The sequence below is a fragment of the Electrophorus electricus genome, chromosome 11, assembly GCF_013358815.1.
Source record: "Electrophorus electricus isolate fEleEle1 chromosome 11, fEleEle1.pri, whole genome shotgun sequence".
Lineage (NCBI taxonomy): Eukaryota > Metazoa > Chordata > Actinopteri > Gymnotiformes > Gymnotidae > Electrophorus > Electrophorus electricus.
This window is the reverse complement of record NC_049545.1, coordinates 4092501-4112500: the sequence shown is the minus strand read 5'-3', so window position 1 is coordinate 4112500 and position 20000 is coordinate 4092501. Positions and strand designations below refer to the sequence as shown.

General features: G+C 43.0%; 1 protein-coding gene across 1 annotated transcript in view; it reads left to right on the top strand.

Moving 5' to 3' along the window:
- Window positions 1-20000, top strand: part of LOC113584819 (adhesion G protein-coupled receptor A3) — a 116763-nt gene that overhangs the window by 9416 nt on the left and 87347 nt on the right. The window contains exons 2-4 of the mRNA XM_035531427.1: window positions 2645-2716; window positions 17748-17819; window positions 19789-19860. Coding sequence (XP_035387320.1) covers window positions 2645-2716; window positions 17748-17819; window positions 19789-19860 — 216 coding nt within the window. The remainder of the gene's footprint in view (window positions 1-2644; window positions 2717-17747; window positions 17820-19788; window positions 19861-20000) is intronic.

Sequence of the window (20000 nt, the reverse complement as noted above, 5' to 3'; positions counted from 1 at the left end):
ATGAAGATTATCTCCCCTTTTCCATGCAACGTTGAGCACTTCTTGTGACCTGTATATTTTCTTTACAGCTTACCCAATGTCCGAAGTGCTTCTAGAGATGTTCTTCATTACTGGCAGACCTGAGCTCATTGGCTGTGAAGGGACAGAGCATTTGTTTGGAAGTGTTACCCGATGAGACGCTGAATCATTAGTTATGACCTTAGGGAGCTCAGGATGAGGTGGGAGTGGAGAAGGTGAGTCAAGAATGGGCAAATTCTGAGCCAAGAGACATTACCCTGAGAGACCAGTGCTAGAGAGAGCGAGAAAGAGTGTGTGTGTGTGTGTGTGTGTGTGTGTGTGTGTGTGAGTTCTTGCATATGTATATAGTTATTGAAGTGTTCGAGACAGGATATGAAGGCCCTGTGACTGGTGTCTGTGTTTACGTACTAGCGGAGAGATTCTGTTGGTCGAACTAGCAGGACCCCGCAAATTAATGTGCAATCTGACGGCAAGCGTACCACAGGAGCCGGGGTGTGGGGGCGGGTGCCCCAGCGTGGGCGTGTAAACCTCTGTGCGAGTGTGGGCGGTTCCTTTACTGACCTTTAAAAATGTCACCGATCCTTTTCTAAATGGATTCTAAAGATTGTAAAGGGGTTTAAGAGAAAGGGAAGAATCCTGAGCAGAAGCGGGCTGTCACTGCGCTGCACTGTACTAGAATCCTGAGCAGAAGAGTGGTGTCACTGCGCTGCACTGTACTAGAATCCTGAGCAGAAGCAGGCTGTCACTGCGCTGCACTGTACTAGAATCCTGAGCAGAAGCAGGCTGTCACTGCGCTGCACTGTACTAGAATCCTGAGCAGAGGCGGGCTGTCACTGCGCTGCACTGTACTAGAATCCTGCGCAGAAGAGGGCTGTCACTGCGCTGCACTGTACTAGAATCCTGAGCAGAAGAGGGCTGTCACTGCGCTGCGCTGTACTAGAATCCTGAGCAGAAGAGGGCTGTCACTGCGCTGCACTGTACTAGAATCCTGATCAGAAGAGGGCTGTCACTGCGCTGCACTGTACTAGAATCCTGATCAGAAGAGGGGTGTCACTGCGCTGCACTGTACTAGAATCCTGAGCAGAAGCAGGCTGTCATTGCGCTGCACTGTACTAGAATCCTGATCAGAAGAGGGGTGTCACTGCGCTGCACTGTACTATAATCCTGCTCACAGAATCTCATGTGAGCTGCATTGTATGCGACTGTCAGCAATTTGGGGTTTCCAAGATTAGAGCGATTGTGCAGATCCATGAACTGTCAGACGGGGAAATCTCGGGGAGCAGATCACTGCCCTTTACATCCCATCCGAGCGGTGCTACAGAGTCGTTCCGAGCACTTTTCCTTCCCCGTGTCCTTTTTCCCTGCAGAGTCCTTGTCAGTGCTTGGCAGTCAGCAGGGATACTAATAATAAAAGCTGCTTTCTTTATTGTGTGCAGGTTGAAACGTCCATCGTAGCCCACATCTGGAGAGGTTATTGTTTGTGGCTGTTTTTCTTCCTCATGGTAATTTGTATTTAGTGCCTCTGTATGAATGGAAGGGAATTGCTTCAAGACACTTTGGCCTAGTTCTCCAGCAATAAACCACATGTGCAGTTTTGCACGAGCTGCTCTTGTGGAACTGCTGTGCTCAGGATTTAAAGGTGTGTTACAAGGTGACAAGTGGCACACGGAACGGAGATTACAGCTCTTGGCCAGGGCGGCCCCCCAAAAGCAGGACCTGCCGTTAGGACGGAGAGTGAAGGAAGAGGCGAACTTGGGTGCATTATCGGGGCGAGTGGAGAGGGTGCATCGGGCCTCACGGTGCATGTACAGCAAACACACCTCAGTGCTCGTCTGCATGCTTGAGTGCGTAACTCGGCAATTGCCAGGATGATATAATATCTCACCTCCATAATCAATATTTCATCAAATATGAAGTCCATACATGCAGTTTGCTGTGCTCCTTAAAAGGTCTCCCCCTGTATTAGAGTTTTGGGGAAGAGTGTAGCACTGAGACGGGGACGTTAGGAGTTCAGGGTTAGAATACACAACAGGTAAGTTGTGTAATCATATGGATTAAAGTTCGTCTCTGGCTTTGTAGCATTTTGAACAGTGTGGGTTTGAACGCCACACATCCTGGACTAAGAGCACCTCTCACTTTCTCTCATTTGTTTATGTGGAACTGAAGGCTTCTGTCAAGCTATGCTGGAGGACACATCGTTCCGGATGAGATGGAATTGTCCCGTTGTTTACAAACAAATAATCAGCAATCATTTGCTCAGTTGCAAGGCATTTATTTTATATTATTTTATAAGTTGCTCAGCATTTTTCTATACAAGCTGTATCAAATGTAGTCAGGGGCTGCGTATGTTTAGGGACCAATTAATTAGTTCGTGTTTTGTGGCTGTACTTAAGGGTGTTTGCGCTGGATGTGTCATTTTATCAGATGAGTCTTAGATTACATTACCACAAATCCAACAAATCCTCGGATACGCAGTGCATCAGATATTTATGGTGTGCCCAGATTCCACAGGAATATTATCTTCTCATGTAGCATAAATATTTATCAGGCATTTTGGGTGAAAAATGGCAGAGTGTTGTTTACAATGGAAGATTCTGCTGATTCTGATTGTCTTGTCCTTCCCCAGGATCCTCAGCAATAACAAAATCTCGATGGTGAGGAACGCCTCTTTCCTCGGCTTATGGGCTCTGGAGAGATTGTGAGTACATTTGCCCTTTTCCATGAACATGCACGGTGTGTTTAAAATCACTCGAGGAAAGCAGCATCCGTGGCCGGCGTGTTGCACCAGCGTGCTTCCAAATGCTGCCTTATTGTTCACACTCGCAAGCTGGGGTTCCATCTCTCATGCACTCTCCTCTGAATTGGGATTAAACTGTCTGTGTTTTCGTCTCTGCGGCGAGGCCTGGAGAAGACGCTGCTCCCGGGTGATGGCCCAGAAACGGCGCGTGTTTAATCTGTGTTTGAGTCTGTAGGATTAGGCTGTCGGCTCACGGGGGGCGCGTGGGTGGTCGTTGATCATGAAGGGGGGCTAAGGGATGACTGCTGGGGCGGAGGCCCGGGCGGAGGATCACGATCGAGCAGCTAAACGGGCCAGAAACGGGTGTGGGCCCCGGGTGCTTTCCATCACCTTCCCTGCCTGTGTTTTAATTAAGCCCCCTCAGCCAGCCAGGCACGCTGACATTCAGAAGGCCCTTTCGAGGCTGCTGCATGTGTTAGTGACAGGATGCTTTGGTGGGGATTGCTGCCAAGCGTGAAGCTGAACAGAAATAATGAGAGAAGCACATGCAAGGGCAGCCCGAGATATTTTGTTCCAGTTTGAATGCCAGACAAAAACATGGGGAAATGTGAAAGGTACCAGCTTCGTTCCAGCCTACTGGTGTTGTAGGGCAGGTTGTAGTGTGTGCCGTGTCCACCACTCCTAGTAAGCGGAACTTAATTTGGCATTCCTTAATTTTCCAATCAGGGTGCCAGAAGCTAAAATTTGTTTTATATAGTTTTGCTGTTTTGTTTTGTTTTTTTCAAACCTATTGATTTTCTTTTTGCAAAATTATATTTTGATTCAATGAGACATTCTTTGCAGTGTTGTTGACTATCCAGATCTTTAGTGATTTGAAAAGACTAAATAGGCGAACACAGAATATACTGAGGAAAAGATGCAACTGTTTGCTTGGGCAAGGTTTGCTTTCATTATAGTAACAGTATTAGGACTAAGTGATCATATTAAAAGATCATATTATGTTACTTTTTAAAGATTTTTGACAAGAACATAAAAGACATCGTAATGGATCAGATTTTTTTGGGAGAGGCCCTCTTTGTAGGACTATTAAGCCTTTATTAGTAATTATGTATCATGTATGAGGGAGGACATGTAAACATGAATGAACTAACAAATAGTATAGACATCAACAACAGAGAAAAAAACAATATTTTTTAAAATAGGTTGCTGATTAAAAATGTCAGAAATATGTACATAAGATGTTAAAATAGAAGTGAAGTATAAATAATAGATATGATTTTACTGTGAGAAACAAATAGAACAAACACAACAGCTCATTTAACTGATACAGCTGTAAAAAAGTTCAAGGACAAGACTTGGAAAATACAATTGTGGTAGCTGAGGAAGTATGAAGCAGTTCTCTATCAAGTATCAAGAACCGATGTTGATGTTCAACATTCAGAGTTCCACACATCCTGATGTACTACAGTATTGTGTTGTCCTGATATTCTAGAGTATTGTAGTGTCCTGATGTACTACATTATTGTGTTGTCCTGATATTCTAGAGTATTGTAGTGTCCTGATATACTACAGTATTGTGTTGTCCTGATATTCTAAAGTATTGTAGTGTCCTGATATACTACAGTATTGTGTTGTTCTGATATTCTAGAGTATTGTAGTGTCCTGATGTACTAGATTATTGTGTTGTCCTGATATTCTAGAGTATTGTAGTGTCCTGATATACTACAGTATTGTGTTGTTCTGATATTCTAGAGTATTGTAGTGTCCTGATGTCCTACAGTATTGTAGTGTCCTGATGTTCTATAGTATTTTGTTGTCCAGATGTTCTACAGTATTGTGTTGTCCTGATGTTCTACAGTATTGTGTTGTCCTGATGTCCTACAGTGTCCTGATATCCTACAGTATTGTGTTGTCCTGATGTCCTACAGTATTGTGTTGTCCTGATGTCCTACAGTGTCCTGATGTTCTACAGTATTGTGTTGTCCTGATGTCCTACAGTGTCCTGATATCCTACAGTATTGTGTTGTCCTGATGTCCTACAGTATTGTGTTGTCCTGATGTCCTACAGTGTCCTGATGTCCTACAGTATTGTGTTGTCCTGATGTCCTACAGTGTCCTGATGTCCTACAGTATTGTGTTGTCCTGATGTCCTACAGTGTCCTGATGTTCTACAGTATTGTGTTGTCCTGATGTCCTACAGTGTCCTGATGTCCTACAGTATTGTGTTTCCCCATCCCTCTCCATATCAGAGCTCGTTCTCCTCACTGTTTTTGTTTGGGTTTTTTTTACCCATCAGGCAATGCTCCTCCGCACCATCTTCCAGCACTTTTCTATCCCAGTCGAGCCGGAGGTAATGTGATTTGCAGCCAGCATCAATTCCATCTAAGGCACCAGGGCCCTCCTGCCCTAGACGTCTGACTGGCTGTTCTGTGATGGCAAAGCCAGATGTACTTGTGGCCAGTTTATCTGGCCCTGGTGCCTGTGCCTGTCACTGGGCCAGCATCTGGTGCCCTGTATTAGGCAAAAGCCAGGGCCTGTAGCTGTTGGGTGTATCAGTGCGAACAGCAGGGGGCGTACTACTGTAAGAGTGCTGACATTACTCAAACTTGTTCAACCTTGTTTCAGCTGTGCCCTTTCACAGGGACATTGCCACAAAGCAATGTTTTATTGTGCTAGATATGCTTTGTAATATGGTAGCAGATTAACACGATGACCCTAAATCTGTCAGTTAATGAACGTTTTTTTCTAAATCTTCTCACGGTCATCTTCAGGATCTTGGGAACTTCTAAAATATCAAGTCTGATAATATGCATCTATGCATGATCTGAACAAATAACAATCACTGAAGTGAACAAGTAGCACTTTAAAAGCACAACTAGACAAAACATCTTCAGTAGTCTCATTTATAATTGGCCTGTGGGGCAATGAAATGTTAATACAAGAAAGGTTTTTGGCTTTGTCTTAGACAGTCCACAGTCCAAATGGGTACTGCTGTCATGGTTGCCCCTCCTCTGGCATTGCGGTTTCCACAATGACACCTAGCCATGTGCTCCTTCGTTTTGGATCTGTTCTTGTTCTACCCTTGATTTCTCACCTGTTTCTCATTTCCTTTGATTGCCTTTTGTATTTATTCCCTGTGTTTTCTGGTCTTCATTGCTGGTCATTGCACAAGGCTTGTGTCTGTGTTCTGTATTGCCATGTTATGCTTCTGTGGCCTTGTTGGGTGTTTAACTATTAACATGTTCTGGTTGGGTTTGCTCTGTTAGCCTGTTAGATTCCTTCTCTCGGTTGTCCATGTTTAGCTTTTGTGTTTTGTTTTCTTTTGTTCGTAAAGTATTCCTGTTTTGTTTCTTTATCTGAGTCCCCTGGCTTTTTGATCCTGGACCATCCTCGTTGATGTGACTCTGGATTCATTCTCAATAAAAGTCCTTCTTCTCGGCATGTGTATCCTACCTCCATTTGCCTTTGGTTTCGACCGCCCAGTTAAACTGCCATGTTTATCCAGTTTAATCAAGTCTGTTAGAACAGCACTACAAATAAGCTCTTTTTTGTTTACTTCAGATAAAACCTCAGCTCAATCTGGGCAGTTTAGCAGTGCAAGGAGAATTGGAGTGATGCACTTGGCTAGCAATACCATTTTGTGTTATACCCTTCAGAGATACTCCCCAGGCTTACAGACACGAGCAAGTTGAGCAGCTAAGCTGGCCTCGCGTCTCATTGAAAATCCATAACCAAATCATGTCTTGAGATGCACTGTTTTAACTTCGAACCCTTCCCCCAGGCTGCCGTTGTCTTTGATTGGTTGTGATGGAAGTAGCTGTATATGTATGGAAGGCTGGGTTGCAGATTGGGGCTTTGACCAAGAGTGTGACAAAGACAGAGCTAACAGGTGCTCCCAGTGAGGCTTGGCTATGAGTGGGATGCTGGGAAGAGGGGAATGTTTACCGAGCATGCATCCACATGGTGTGAACTTGAGCAACTGCCAGTTTGGGAGGTCAGAAAACAGCCCTCAAGGCCACAGCAGGATCTCTGAAACACGAGTGTCTTAAACAAAAGTACCTCACATTTGTCATGTTCTGATAAGTTTCAGAGGATATATTTGTGTTTGTCTAAGTTCACAACCTTTTTAACTCTCTCACTAGTCCAGTTTACCAGAAAGTCTTTGCACATTTTATGGCCGCTGTTTTATTAATAGCCATTTTCTTGGACAGAGTGAAAAGAATGCATGTGTTTATGCATTTATAATCTTAAACTCTTCTCTGTCCTCTGCAAAGAAAACAGTTTTCTGTACACAATGGATATGTTTACTGCAGTTGTTTATAGCTGATCACATTAGACATATTTATGTTTACAAAACCAATCAAGAATTGCTAAAAGCCATCTCCGTACTAACCCGAGAGTGCTAGGAAAGAACATGCTGTATATTATAGTGGCAGTTTGTTTAAAATTCTCAAAGTTTGCAGCATTAGTGACTGGCCTGCCATTTATAGCAGTTCCAAAACGAGCCTTACATTTTACCAACACGGCAACAGTCAGTAAGGACACTCAAACTGATACGGTCACTCGCATCTCAAAAAGTCATTTTGGTGCATGTCTTGTTCATACTGTCTCACTGGCAGAATACTACCTCCCTGTCTTTTCTTTAACTCCCACAGGGGGAAAGTCAGTGCATTAGAATGCGTGAGTAGTGTTCACTCACTCACTGTCTGGAGCTATGATGTATTTAGCCAGTTCCGGACCTTGGTTTAAAACTTCCCCACTCCCATGAGCAGTGAGATGCCATTCTCACTGAATGCGCATCATGTCTCTCTGTCACCATGTCTAAACTCCTAGTGCAGCATCAGCCATTAGTTTCTAAGAGAGTCGTCCAGTAAGAGGTCCTGTGTGAGGGCTTCCTGCCTGATTCAGCTGGGCTGGCCATGGACTGTGCAGTTGTTCCACGAGAAAAGCAATTGACTAAAACAGTGGGGTGGATTCTCTGCCAGTCCTGTTTATATGGATGGCAAATAACACATAATGGATGCTCCTGAACCCTATGACGTATCAGATTTATGAGTAGAATATTACTGTCCTATCATAAAATACCACTTACACAGTTAATTGGGTGTTAATTGGGTCACGGGTGTATTCTTAGTGAAAAGGGGACTACATCATGTGGTCAATTAAAGGTCTCAGTTTTAATTAGAGCTGAGATACAAACATTTATCTTATCATTTTATGAGGCTGTCTTTGCTGAGCATGACCAAATTTGAGATGTCTAGAATTTCCATGAAGTCAAGGGTAGTTCAGCTATCAAACACAAACAAGCACACACACACACACACACACACACACACACACACACACACACAAACACACACACACTTCTGCTTTTCACAAACATCTCTCAGAAAAAATGTATCTCTTTTCTACCCCTATGACCAAGAGCAGAAGAGAGAGATGAATGTCTGCTTTCACTCCCAGATACAAAACACTAAATTGTGTCATTTTGTGTTTGTTTACCCTTGTGGCCTGCATACCGAAGTCTGACCCCTTTCCTCAGAAATGCTGCTGTGCTGATTTCCAGTCATTTGTAACTGTATGCAGACAAAAGGATTACATTTTTGTGATAAACCCCACAAAGTAAATCAACCACTAGAAGTAAAATAACAAAACATGTTTATGTTATGCCTTCTGCTAGGACACCATCTACAGTGAACTACGTTACCCATAAGTCTCCTGATTATTAACTGCACCTTAAATGTATTTATATAGATCTTTTTACAACAGCTGATGTCACCTGTGTCCTGTTTTCCCTAATGTTTCCATATATAAGTCCTCTTGTTTCATTGTGCCTTTGTGAAGTCTCGTTTGCCTGCCTTACGTTTCTGAGCTGTAGTCTATTGTTTAGTATTCCCCTTGTGTATCGGATTTCTTCCCGCATCTCTGGATTACTCTCTTTTCCTGTTCCCTTTTAGATTTGTTTGCTGTGTCACCTTTGTATATGTTGCACAGACTAAAAAGGACAGGGGCCTCCAAGTGTGAAAGATTCTTTGTTTTTATTTTCTTGCTCTCTGGTAAAGCTGAGCCTACGCTAGCTCCCCGTGTTCAGCATGAACTAGGTGGCGTCCATGCTAGCAGATCAACACAGAGCTTTCCACAACAAATAGTCATTAAACAGGTTCATTGGCAATTCTCAAATCCTAAATATCTTCTTAAACACACAAATAATTAACATTCCACACAGATGGCTTTGACGCGGTAGTAACTCGCAGGAAAAAGTTGGCCGCATAACAGTGCTTCACCGTGTTTTTTCACTATCTCTTGAAAACTAGTTCTCTCGCTATAAAAGAGGGATGGGGAGCATAACTCAGACTAGCGTCTGCCCTGTAGGACGGCTTCCATTACATGAACTGAACAGAACCACATACTGTATGGGAAAGATTAAGGATAAATACAAAAAAAGAGAAAAAGAAATGCATGTGCCACTTCCTGTGGTATTACCCTTGTAAAACCCAGATTGTATCACACATATGACCTTTGCCTGTTCATGACCACACCTTGGATTACTATTAAACTGTATCTGTTTTACCTCTTACGACTTCATCTCTGTTCAGTGGCGAGAGTGCCAAAGACAGTTTCAGGCTGTTTTAGAGGGCAGAGCTAGCGGGCAGATTTTGTTCAGTCTGCGGCAAGGTTTTCACTCTGATACCGTCCTAGAGTTCTGCGCTCTGGCTGCGACTAGCGGCTGAAATGAGGTGGCTTTGACCACTGCTTATAAACAAGGACCGAGTTAGCCTGCCGTGATGAGTCCAAATCACCTGAAGACCCCAGCAAGCCGTCTGTTCGTCTGGATCATCTACTAAGAGAAAGAGGATGAAGGACAGCTCGGTTGACATCCTTCACAGATGCAGACTTGGCTTGTATGTTTGTTATGGTGCGTTTGTCACATTCTTCATCTTTGTCCTTTCCATCCCAAAAGAAGCCGAATGAATCCACGTAATAGGCGTGCGGAGGAAACCTCGCACACCAAGGCGAGGTAGGACATCTTTTACGCACAAAATTAAACTATTGGTGATAGAGACTGAGGTGCTCCTTAAAGGTGGTGTCACTGTGAGAAGAGCAAGATTTATTATGGGCAAATCCACAATCATAATCGTTGGGACAATCCAGGGTCATAGAGCCAATCCGTAGAGCACGGGAATGCATGATTAACAAAACAGAAACAAAACACACTCTGACAAAAGAGGAAGCAGTCTATGACGCAAGTGATAAACAGGAAGTGATAAACAGGAAGAGAAAACACAAGCCTTGGTATAACACACAGAGGCTAGGATTAACAATCACCAGCAAGGACACTGAGGCAAGCACAGGGACTAAGTACATGGGCTAATGAGAACTAAGCAAGACACAGGTGAAACTCATGAGGAGACGGAGAAAACAAAACTAATGAACAGAACCACAAGTAAGTAAAGCAAAACAGAGACATGAGAAAGGGTAACCATGACAATAGGACACTAGGGAGTGGCCAATCATGACACACAACTGCCTTAATCTGCTGAAAATATTTATCGCTTCCACATCTGTAAAAAGCCCTGCAACCACTGAGGGTTTTGATGTAACTGAGGAATACTAAGATCTGGCAGAGGTTTTTAGTAAAAGGAAAGCAGCTGACTTACCTCCACACCACCCAAATGACTGCTATAGGTTTAGTGGAAGGGAGTACACCACCTCGAGTATGCCCTTACCCCCTCTTGTTAGCTGAGAAACAAGCCATGGAGGAATGCATAAAGGACGCCTTAGCACAAGGATATATTCTTCCATCAAAATCCCCAGCTGCTGCTGGATTTGTCTTCATTTCTAAGAAGGATGGGGGTCTGCACCTTTGTATTGATTACCGAGGACCAAATTAAATGATTATCAAGTATCCTTACCTGTTACCCCTAGTTCCTTCAGGATTGGAGCAGATGAAAGGGGCCCGATACTTTACCAAGCCGAATTTAAGGAGTGCATACAAGCTGGTCAGGATAAGAGAGGGAGATGAGGGGAAGACGGGTTTTATCACTAATTCTGGACATTGTAAATATCATTGTAATATCAGGGGCAATGCCCCTTCCATGTTACAATCATCCATTAATGATGTACTCAGGGACATGATTGGCAGAGTCATGGTCGCTTACTTTGATAACATTTAAGTCTACTCCTCTACACTCGAAGAATATCAGGAAGGTCCTGCAAAGGCTACTGGAGAATGATTTATATGTAAATGGGGAAAAGTGTGCATTCAATCTTCAGAAGACGTCTATCCTGGGATATGTCATCAGTGACATGTGAGTCACAATGGAGGACAATGCTGTGTTGAATTGGCAAGTGCCCAAGACCCCAAAGGATCTACTGAGGTTTTTGGGTTTTGCCAATTTTTACAGGAAGTTTATGCACCACTTCAGCGCTGTTGCATCATCGCTTATGGCCCTACTAAAAGGAAAACCCCAATGGCTACACTGTAAACCCAGAGATGATCAGACTCAAGCCTTAAAGTAGTTATTTACAGAAGCTCTAATTTTACAACATCTGGCTCCAGAAGAACCCTTCACGGTGGAAGTTGATGGATGCTTCAGAGGTGGGAGTTGGTGCCCTCCTTTACCAGTGAAGCAGTAAACCTCCTTAGCTCCACCCCATCGCATATTTCTCACACACTATGATGTGGGGAACAGGGAACTCCTGGTTGTCAAGATAGCTTTAGAAGAATGAAGACATTGGCTAGAGAGGGCTAAACACCTATTCATGGTATTGACTGACCACAAGAATTTAGTATACATTAAGCAAGCAAAACGCCTTACACCATGCCAAGCCTGATGGTCTTCATTTTTTAACAGATTTTACTTTCACATTACTTTCCGCCCAGGATCACAAAATGCTAAAGCAGATGAATTTTACTATTTTTACTATTGTCCATCCTTCCTAATGACTGTATTGCAGGTGCTGTGCACTGGGATTTCGAAGAGGAACTGTGTGAGTCTGTTCCACAATCCTGTCCTAAGGAGAAGCTGTACGTGCTACCCGCCTTCCAAGATAGAATGATTGCCTGGGTTCATTCTTTGCTTAATTCCAGCCATCCCAGAGAATTTACGACCCAGCAGATGATCTCTAGAAGGTACTGGTGGGAAATGATGAACAAATGATGAACACAGATTGCGCACAGTCTATACAAGAGGCTAAGTCCCCTCACACATTACCTGCTAGTAAGATAATGCCTCTTCCAGTACCAGAAAGACTTTGGTCTCACCTGGCGGTAGACTTTGTTACGACCTGATTTGTGCCGGTACCTTCTCCCCCTCTGCTTTTGAGACTGATGAAATTATGTTTCAGGAGGTATTTAGGAACTACAAAATACCAGAAGACATTTTGTCAGACAGGGGACCTCAATTTAAATCCCAAGTATGGCAGGCTTTTCTGGAGAAACTGGGAATCAATATCAGCCTCACATCTGGATACCACCAACAAAGCAATGGACGTGTTGAGTGGGTTAATCAAGAACTTGGAAAGTTCTTAAGATTATATTGTTGAGATCAGCAACAGGAGTGGTCTAAGTTAATCATTTGGGCAGAGAAGTCACAAAATTCCATTATCTATTTAACTATGGGACTCCTTTTCAGTGCATCCTAGGTTACCAGCCACCTTTTGCACCTTTGGATCCAGAACTTTTGGCATCTCCTATGGTAGATGATTAGATATGGAAAAGTGAACAGGTTTGGGAAAACACACATCAGAAAATCCAGATGGCCATTAGACACTACCAGTGCCACGCTGACCGCCGGAGGGCACTAGTGCCAAATTACTCACAAATTACTCGGAGACTGAGTATGGCTATCCACCAGGGACCTAAGCATTAAGGGTTGCAAAAAGTTGAAACCATAATACCTTGGTTCATTTTTGATAGAAAAGAGGATAAATGATGTTACTATCTTCAACTACCCAGTTCTTACGGCATTTTGCCATCATTTCACGTTTAGCTGCTAAAGCCCTATGTTATAAGGCCTTTTACTTCTCCTATATCAGAGAACACTCCTCCATCTCTGCATATAAACAGTTCCCCACTTACATAATTGAGGACATACTGGACTCTAGATGATGTGGTAATGAGATACAGTAACTCATAGACTGGGAAGGTTACGGGCCAGAGTAGAGGTACTGGGTCCCTGGGTCCCTATATTCTGGACCCATTGATGCTCCTAGATTTTCATTGGTTCCTGATAAACCTGCTCCTTGTCCCAGAGGTCATCTTCGTGGCAGTTTGGCTAACCCTGCTGACTACGACTCCTGTCAGAAGGGGTACTGTCACGCCTTCTGCTAGGACACCGTAACAGTGAACTACGTTACCCATAAGCCTCCTGTGCATTCCCAGTCTCCTGAATATTAGCCATACCTTTGTCTTGTTTTCCCTAATATGTTACCATATAAAAGCCCTCTTGTTTCAGTGTGCCTTTGCGAAGTCTTGTGTGCTTGACTTACGTTTCTGAGCCATAGTCTATTGTTTATTATTCTCCTTGTGTATCGGATTTCTGCCTGTATCTTTGGAATACTCTCTTTTCCTGTTCCTGTTTGGATTTGTGCGCTCTGCGTTACCTTTGGGTACTACCTCTGCCTGTTCATCACCATGCCTTGGCTTAACCCTATTAAACTGTATCCATTTTACTGCATATGACTTTGTCTCTGTTCACTCAGCCTGACAACAAAATTTGTCCGGCTGTTTTTCTTTCTGAAATAGCAGGTTAGTGTCTTTTTTACAATGCACAAGTCATGTTCATGTGGTTTACAGTAATAACAGTATATCATATTAGAATAATAATAGAGCAATAACATAATGTAGTAATTTTAGTTAAAGATATTTGTTAGAATTTTGCTTATATGTGTTGAAGCCTTATATCATAGCAGCTGGTTACCTTAGGCACAAGTTTGTGCTTGTTGTCTCCCTTGGAGCGGATGTGTGTCGAGTGTGAATTCGCAACATTGGCAGGGTGTTGTGAGTTCAAATGGGAAGTCTTTTATCAACTTATATTCTTAAATGAACAGGAATGAAGCAATACCTTTTTGAAGTATCCCCTTCACAAAACCCTAAGGGTTAACAAACCAAAAGTTTGCTTTGTGATTTTCAGCCATAACATGTAGTATAGTTTTGTCTTGGCATGAAAACATCATTCGAATGCAAAATGCTGGATGATCTTGAAGTGAAACGATTGGGTTCTAAACAGCCTCTGACATGCAAAAGTCTAGAATACAAATGAGTGTATAATTGTATTTGTAGCTGTTACTGACCAAGGTAAATGGGTAATGATTTAATTAGCAAGGGGTATTATTTATGCATTAGTGTGGCATCCAGAACTGATGTGTATGAATGTTCATTGCTCAGCTGGCAGGTGTTTTTTTGAACCCTGAAAAGTGTAGATCTCCACATGCAGTGGACAGCTGCTTATAGGTCTTTTTTTTAAGTCCATGTACTATGGGAATCTTCTGTGTGAGTCTGGATATCCTCTCTATTGGGCACTTTATTGTTCACTCACTTGCCCTCTACTGGAGTCTCACAGACACTTTTTTTATGAGTTTGTCTTCTCTTTAAATAAATGCAGTGAGTGTGGAGATATTCGAGATATTTGTTTCAAGTGACCTTCCAGATCAGTGCTTGCTCATCTGCAGTAATTCCGACATTAGTACATGAGATAGTTAGGCATTCCAGTGCCTGGTTTTCTGTTTTAACAGAACACCTTCGTCTGATGAGCTCAGAACTGGAATTGTCAACAGCTGAGTGCATATCAAATCAGGTTAGGAAACTGTAGGACATTTTAGCATTCAGCTGGTCACTAACTGAATTGGTAGCGCTGATTTATGGTGTTCTGGTGTTTTAAAGGATAATATTTCCTGGGTTGTAGGTTGTTTCTTCTGAACATAAATCTTGATATGTGGACTGAAGCTGAAACCCCTTGACTTGATTTGGCCAAGAGCTTTCTGTAATGTCTCCATTTTTGGAAGCCAATAAGAAGAGGAGGCCATATTTTAGACAGTGATGTCACCGCAGACACTTAAATGACCTCTTGACACCAGCCAGGTTTCTTCTGCGATGGCTAGAGGGTGTGTCTGGGCTTTAGCGCAGATGTATCTTTGCCTACCTCGTTCTTACTCTCTACACTTTGTTCTGAATGGGAATTCTTCTTCTTGTTTTTTGTTCATTAGAGTACTGAAAGCTCTCTCTGAGTGTAGGAATACCCAGATGTCTCTTTGGGTGTGGGAATACCCAGTGCTCTCTCTAGGTGTGGGAATACCCAAAGCTCTGATCTGAATGTTGACTTTGAAATCCAGATCTTCTTCAACAGGCATCACTACCCAACAGTCAGTATCATAGCGCAGTTGAAGCTCTCTTCTCTCCTTATCTTTGTTTCTTTCAAAGCGCTCTATTTTATATTTGAGCCTGCAGAGATTTGTGCAGTATGGAAGACATGAATAATAGAAGTCTCTCTTCAGATGTCCAACAACAATCATTTTGTTGTATAATGTCATTGCAGTGTAGGATTCAATATGTAATCGCTTTTTGAAATCAACCAGTTTAAACAGATTTAGGTATACTTTTCTCATAGGTAAGGACACATGATATGACAGCTGCCAAAGAGGCCTCTGAAAAGCCCTGAACAAGACATCCTGTTTGGAAGTCTTTGTGTGGAAGAATTCCAGTGTGACTTGCTGCTTACCTAAACTCCCAGCTGTCGTGAGCGTTGTGGAAACGATGCTAGTTTGCCACTAATTAGAGAGCTGTGCTCCTGCTCTCTGTCTGCCTCCCTAAACCCTGTTCCTGACAGGGCCGCTGCAATGCTGGTGTGTGGTCCCCCTACTGAGCTCTCCCTCTCTCGCTTCCAAAAGTCTGCCTAGTAACAACACACACACACACACACACACACACACACACACACACACACACACACACACACACACGTTTCTTCTTTCTCCTAACCCAGCTAGCATATTCTGGTGGGGCTTGTGTTTGAGTGTGACCATTAAGACATAAATGTCCACATTAACTTCACAGTGCGAGTAGAGTAGTGCAGCAGACTGCCTCAGTTGTGCATGCATGTCAAATTATAGACACACACTGTGACGACAGTTAATTGGCTCCTGCAGCTGGTGAAATATTAACTGCATCTGTTACATTTGTCAGATGTTTAGCTCAGATGCTATATAGACTGGGTCAGGAAAAAGAGAAAGTAATCTGTCCAAAAATATTTTTGGTAGATGTTTGATTTGACTTTTATCAGATGGAGGACTACTGTACATAATATTCAAATTGAGTTGGGTTTTATATACAACAACCTTTCTAGCTGAATTAATAAGTGTTAATAACATTTCTAGCTGAGGGTACTAAGGGTTGACATATTTACACTGTCTGGGTGGTAGCTGCATAAACTATGGCAGACCTGCTTTCTGCACACGTGCTCATCGTAAAAGATGGAGAAACATCACAGAATGGCGAGGAAACAGCAGTCAGCCAGTTCCTCACTGGAGGGAAGGACTGGTGTGGATATGTAGAGATGCAGAGCAGCTGGGTTTCTTAACTTTAAAGAGAACAGGTTCACATGAGACACACTGCAGTAAAAGCAGACAGCACGCATTTATCAGCACGTAATGGCCCTCTTGTTCGGGTGATAAATGTTTTATGTTAACTGGATTAACTCCATCTCATTATGCAGTGGCATTCCAGGAGCAAATTCTGATCTGAAATACTTTATATGCCAAATGCAGCGTTATAAATTATTCTAAATGATATAGGAAACGTAAAGAACAAAAAAGCATTTATGAACAGTTTGAAAGTGTACATGAGTTTTGAGTTAAACAAACATTAAAAGGCATAGAAGAATTACGTATGGGATGAGAAGGTAAAAAATTGTAAATTGAATATAACATTTAATGTAATTAAAAATAAGCTTATATAAAATAAGTTGCTTGCAGTGTCTCCTGTCTGCAATTCCTGTTTCTGTGAGGCAGCTGAAATTGATTTGCTTGAGCCATGAACCAGAGGGCTGGAGTCATGAACCAGACTGCCTGATTCATGAACCAGTGTTTGAGCCATGAGCAAGAGTGCTCGAGTCAAGAAGCAGACTGTTTAAACCATGAAGCAACATGCTTGAGTCAAGAACCTGAGTACTTCAGTCATGAACCAGAGTGTTTAATCCACGAGCCAGAGTTCTTCTGCAATTGCATCTTGGTCGTGTCTCCACACATGGACAGCCGCAGCTCCCAGACTTCTGACAAATTCCCTCCTCAAGACAGGAAATGCACGGACACAATTTCTGGAAGTTTGCTTTAGTCCCCTGGAGGAGAACACTAGAGTGGAGCTCTGAAACTGTGGCATGTATTTTTAGTGGTGCTGGGTGTGTGGCGAATTACACAGAGGGCCAGAGTGAGCACAGAACGCTCTGCTTCTGAGATGCTAGCTGAGCAGTGTCTGGGTTTCCTGGCCACTGGGCACTGGGCGCTGGTTATAGTATGTAGGTGTAGACATGACCTGCCCAGTGCCCAGAGCCTGAGACCTGCAGAGTTTAGACCTGAATGAGAAGTGTGCCTCTTTCGTGTGATTTTTTTTGTGTGCCTCATCAGTTTATCAAGAGTGTGGATTATGTGTGTGTGTGTGTGTGTGATTATCTGGTGCGGTAAATCCTTATGTGGTGCGGTAATTGGTCCCCTCAAGCAGTTCATATACCTAAAGTGATGTGAGAAATACGTACATAAACAGTCTACACAGGTATGTAAAGTGTTTCTCTGTGTGTGTGTGTGTGTGTGTGTGTGTGTGTGTGTGCACGCACAGTGGTTCTTCTTCGTTTGCTGTCTGTATCTCAATGTTTCTGTCACCTTGTTGTTCACCCTCTTCCTCTCTTTCTCTCTCTCTGTCTATCTCTCTCTCTCCCTCTATCACTCTCTCTCTCTCATTCTTTCTGTCTCTGCCTCTCTCTCTCTCTCTCTCTCTCTCTAGGGATCTGAGGAGTAATTTAATTAGTACTGTGGAGCCTGGAGCGTTTCGTGGGCTGGCTATGCTAAAAAGACTGTGAGTATGAGAAGGTGTCATCTCGGAACGGTGCAAACTGACAGGCAGGAAAGTACCCCCCACCTCCTCTCAGCACATCGCTGACAAGAACTTACTCCTGGGCCAGAATCAGTCCAATCTTTCCTTTAGAAATACCAAGACTCACAGAAGTCATCTCGCATACGTTCGCAGTATTTACTGTATGTTTAGCCATTAAGTAATCATCGCACCTTACACACATCAGTTTATGGAACCGTACTGAGTAGTTTAGGCAGCGGTGTGCGACAGGAATGTCATGACAGAGCCAGTCTGTACGAGGCTTCGGGACGAGGGAGGGGTCTTCTTGCTCTTGAAACAAAAGTGACAGTTTCAGCACATGAGAGGCGTGAGGTGCCAGGCTGGAGGAGGCAAGGCAGGAGGAAACGTGGGACGCCCCGCTGCCTGGCGTGTCGTGTCATGCGAGCATCTGACACAGACAGGAGGCAGAGTGGAGGCACTCTTTGAGGCCATCATTGCTGCTTTACATCTGTGTGCTCCAAGAATACTCACGTAGTTTCACATTGTCTCATGTAGTGCAGAGAGAGCAAGTGAACTCCAAATTCCAAATTCTTGATACCACAGGTAAATAAAACAGATTCACGGCCTTTTTCTAAGGTACTCATGTATTTAGAAATGGGGACCCTGATCCACACTCACGCTCACTCTCTCTCACTGGCTTTTACTTTCCCTCTTTTTTCCTCTCTCTCTCTCTCTCTCTCTCTCTCTCTCTCTCTCTCTCTCTCTCTCACGCACACACTCACTCCCATGCAGATGGCAGTGGGTAAGTGTTTGTGGTGATTTAATGCACTGCTGATTAGGGGCTTTTAGCCTGCTGATTGTGGAAGCATGTTCCAGGTCCTGACTTCTGCACTGCACTAATGTGAGAGCCCAGGTCCCAAACACTGTGTTCTGTTCATTTAAGAGTGCCAGGTCCCGATTGGTGTGTAGAGCTAATTTAAGAGCTCCAGGTCCTGAATGGTGTGTAGAGCTAATTAAAGAGCTCCTAACTGGTGATTAGAACGTGAGGCTGGCCCCTTCCTCTGCCCAGCGTTTGTGCATACCTTTAATTACACTAAGCTCTGGCACCGTGCCACAGCAACAGTACACACATGTACACAAACATCAAAAAAAGGTCAGAGATTGTACTCTTAAGCACACTCGAGAACAGCTGGCCAGTATAGTGCTGTTAACATACTCTGTGGGCTTCATTGTAATAAAGGACTTTTATGTGCATGAATAATTGCTGAGAGAGTAAACTTGAGAAAACTGATTCTATTATATATATATATATATATATATATATATATATATATATATATATATATATATATATATATACATATACATATATATATATATATGTGTATATATATGTATATATATATATATATGTATGTATGTATATATGTGTGTATATATATATATATATATATATATATATATATATATATATATATATATATATATATATATATATAATGTGTGTGTGGGTGGGTCTGTGAAAGAGAGTGTTTGGGGATTTTAGGTACAGCTAGTTGAAGGTGTTTGTGAGAATTGGTTTGGTCAGGACCCTGGTTTATAGATTAAGTCTCAAGGTCCTAGTGGCGATGACAAAGTGTATCACCTAGTTTTGTCCTCAGCAAAACACATTCCACCCACCTAGAGGACACGTTCTTGAACCCCATAGAAAACATATACATGTGCAAACTTACATACATATTTGTGGTATGTTCATTTAAATTAAAATGCAACACACTGTCTCACCCATACAAACACACACACACACACACACACCGTACAGCCACTCCACTCTCCAGCCAGTTGCTTGAACAAGTTCTAGGCCATGTTTACAAACCACAGACCTTAGTCTGTCTGTCGTGATACTTTAAAAGTTTGGGGTCAGCTAATTTATCTCAATTTAAGAGCTGTCTGTATGTGCTTATCTCCTCAGCGATCTTTCCAACAACCGGATTGGCTGCCTCTCTCCCGAGATGTTCGTTGACCTTGGCGCTCTCTCCAGGCTGTGAGTAATGTGCTAGCTCATAGCACGCTGTGCTCCCATGCACGCCTGCTTGACTTCTTTAACTCAGTGCAGACTCTCGGAAGAACAGAGAGATGTGCTACATTTTGCCTTGTTTGGGTTTAACAGGGAGAGGTGGCTAA